General features: G+C 38.9%; 1 protein-coding gene across 1 annotated transcript; it reads left to right on the top strand.

Annotated features, from left to right (window-relative positions):
• Positions 1-503: 503 nt before the first annotated feature.
• LOC129312036 (elongation of fatty acids protein 3-like) lies at positions 504-2,110 on the top strand. Its single transcript, XM_054954588.1, has one exon. The coding sequence runs from the start codon at positions 710-712 to the stop codon at positions 1,637-1,639; it is 930 nt and encodes a 309-aa protein (XP_054810563.1). The 5' UTR covers positions 504-709; the 3' UTR covers positions 1,640-2,110.
• Positions 2,111-2,824: the final 714 nt, after the last annotated feature.

Here is a 2,824-nt window from a genome sequence, read left to right as displayed (position 1 = left end):
AATTTTTTATCAGTAAAATTTGATCATATTCTAGTTAAAAAAATTATGTGCGAAATAATATCACCTCCTTTATAATTTATAAGATATTTTTAGACATAACTATATATATCAATAATGTTCATCAAATATATTTTATAACCTTTTTTTAATAATGATCTTTTTTTTAATAGTCCATTTGTAAATAATATTAAGGGAAAATAGAATATAATGAAAATGGTAAAATTAAAAAAAAATCAAACTATCTTATATTTTAAAAAAATATTTTATTTATTAATATTTTATAAATTAAGAGAGAGGTAGTATGCTACATAAATGATATGAAATCCAATTAACGAAGTTAAACAGTGCCGAGAAAAGATCAATGAGGAAGAAAAAGAAATTGAGAGTAATTATTAGATGGCATTCAAATTCAATGATTAATTAATTAATTTAGGCCAAAAAAATGATTAATTAATTAATACTTCCACACATGCGGAAGGAACGTCCACGCTATCGACCATTAATATTTTGCCGCGTAATGAATTTCTTAATGATCGTTTGCCGACAGGTAGTATCTCCCTCTCTCTTGTCTGCTTGCGGTCAGAACGTAGTCTTTTTCGCGGCGAGTAAATTCGCCGACTAGTAGAAAATATACTACAAGTCTACCACTATATATAAATTTCTTCCGTCGAAGGAAGGAGAAAGGATTACTTCATGTGAAAGACTAGTCATGGTTTACGACGCCGTCTCGCTTGCAATCGGTAACACCTCCACCGGCATCTACAACCTCGGCTTCTATTTATCGGAGCACCCGGCGATCGTCAATTTCCGGTGGAGCCACGCCCATTTATGGGGCTCCACATGGCTGTTCCTCTTCTCCTCCATCGCCGCGTATCTCTTCGTCTCCCTCTTTGTCCATCTATCTCTGGCATTACTCCTCCGACCGACCAGGACAGTTCCCCTCGGGCCCATACCTGCTCTTCATAGCCTATTCATGTCCCTCATCTCCGTGACTATTTTCGCCGGGATATTACTCTCCGCTGCCGCCGAGATCAGAGACACCCGATGGTTCTGGAGACGCTCCAAGACCCCATTCCAATGGCTGCTCTGTTTTCCAATGGGCACTCGACCCTCGGGACGGGTCTTCTTCTGGTCATACGTGTACTACCTGTCTCGATTTTTGCACATGGGGAGGACGATCTTCGCCATCCTACGACGTCGTAAACTAGTGGTGTTCCAGCTGTTCAATCAGTCGATCTCAATCTTCATGTCATTCCTGTGGCTGGAATTCTCGCAGTCGTTTCAAGTGGCAGCGATCCTGGTGACGACGCTGGTGCATTCGGTGGTGTACGGATACAGATTCTGGACGGCGATGGGGCTGAGGAGAGCGTGCTTTCCGCTGGTGTTGAATTGCCAAGCTGCGTTGGTGGGTTGCAACGTGGCGTGCCACGTCGGAGTCGTGCTGCTTCACTTCTTCCGCGGCGGATGCAACGGCATCGGATCCTGGATTTTTAATTCGGTGCTGAACGTTGGTGTTCTGTTGGTGTTTGTGAATTTTTACGTGAGGTTACAGGCCAGTGCCCGGAAAAGTGGCGAGTCCACGCCTCGTTCCTGTGGTCATCAAAGGGTGGCTACCAGTGACGCGGAAACCGACAATTAGTTGAAATTTTGAGCTTCAACCCATAGTGTATGCTTTTCTTGGCTAATTGTATTTGATGGAGTAAATATAAACTACCACACGGTGAAGATTTTTTGGGTTATGACGATAATTTTTAGTTCAAGGAGCATAAAATTGGTGTTACATTAGATCTGTAGTCCCATGGAAAGTGGGGATGAATCAATAAGTAGAGTGTTTTTTCACTAGTGGTGGATGTTCATGACAAGAAGTGGCGGAGCGATCACCAGAATTTGCATTAAATCATTTAATGGGTTGGTGATTGGTGAATGATGCTCTCTTCGTAAAGTGGAATGATGATACACTAATTATCGAAAATAAATGCTGCGTCTAGCATGGTGTAGATTTTTAGAACAAGGATTCAACTCGTGGACCCAAACATGGAAAGTGGTCACAATGGTTGGATGATCTGTAAGTCTCTAAGTCATAGTTCAAGGCCCAATGAAATCTCTGAGGCCCATGGGAGGCTATTTGCTTGCTCGTGAGAAACACCATCATTACATTATACCAAAAAAAGACCACGATTGAATTAAATGGTTAAGGAAAGGGAGGAGCAAATTTTGTTTGGTAAAAAGGAGGGCCGAGCCCAAAATTATATTAACTAAGGAGTTGAAGAAAGTAGGATGGGACAACATATAGTTTGAGTGGGTTGAAGTTGAAAAGAAGGGCCTTCTAGGCCCATAGCCCACTGCACCGTTTCCCCCTTCAACTTCAAATGGAGTGCACACCAAATACAGCTTATGCAAGCTGAGGGCCTGTGAGACCAAATAATAGTGAGGTTGAAGGGCGGATTGGAATTGAGATTCAGGTTGTAATTGCATTGTTTTTGAAGAATTTCACTAAAGTTCCTTCGGTATGACATAATTTTAATTGCATTTAAAAAAATTTTAAAATTTTACTACAGGTCTGGAGCACTGAAATAAAATAAATTTTCTCACTTGAATGATCAAAATGCCCTTCAATTATAATTAATAAAATATTAATTAGCAATATAACAAATCAAGTCACAAGTTTTACAAGTAATATTAATTAATAAAATAAATGAAACTTTTTATTATTTTCATAATATTACTTATAAAAATGGTAATTTAACGTGATATTCTAATAATATTACTTTTAAATATCATAACTTAACTTGTTATTATAATAATGTAACTTGTAAAAATTATA

This window comes from Prosopis cineraria, unplaced genomic scaffold (assembly GCF_029017545.1).
Source record: "Prosopis cineraria cultivar Desert tree isolate PC_DT_omini unplaced genomic scaffold, ASM2901754v1 PC5, whole genome shotgun sequence".
NCBI classification, from domain to species: Eukaryota; Viridiplantae; Streptophyta; class Magnoliopsida; order Fabales; family Fabaceae; genus Prosopis; species Prosopis cineraria.
Note: the sequence above shows the minus strand (reverse complement) of the source record. Positions and strands in the feature narration are given on the sequence as shown.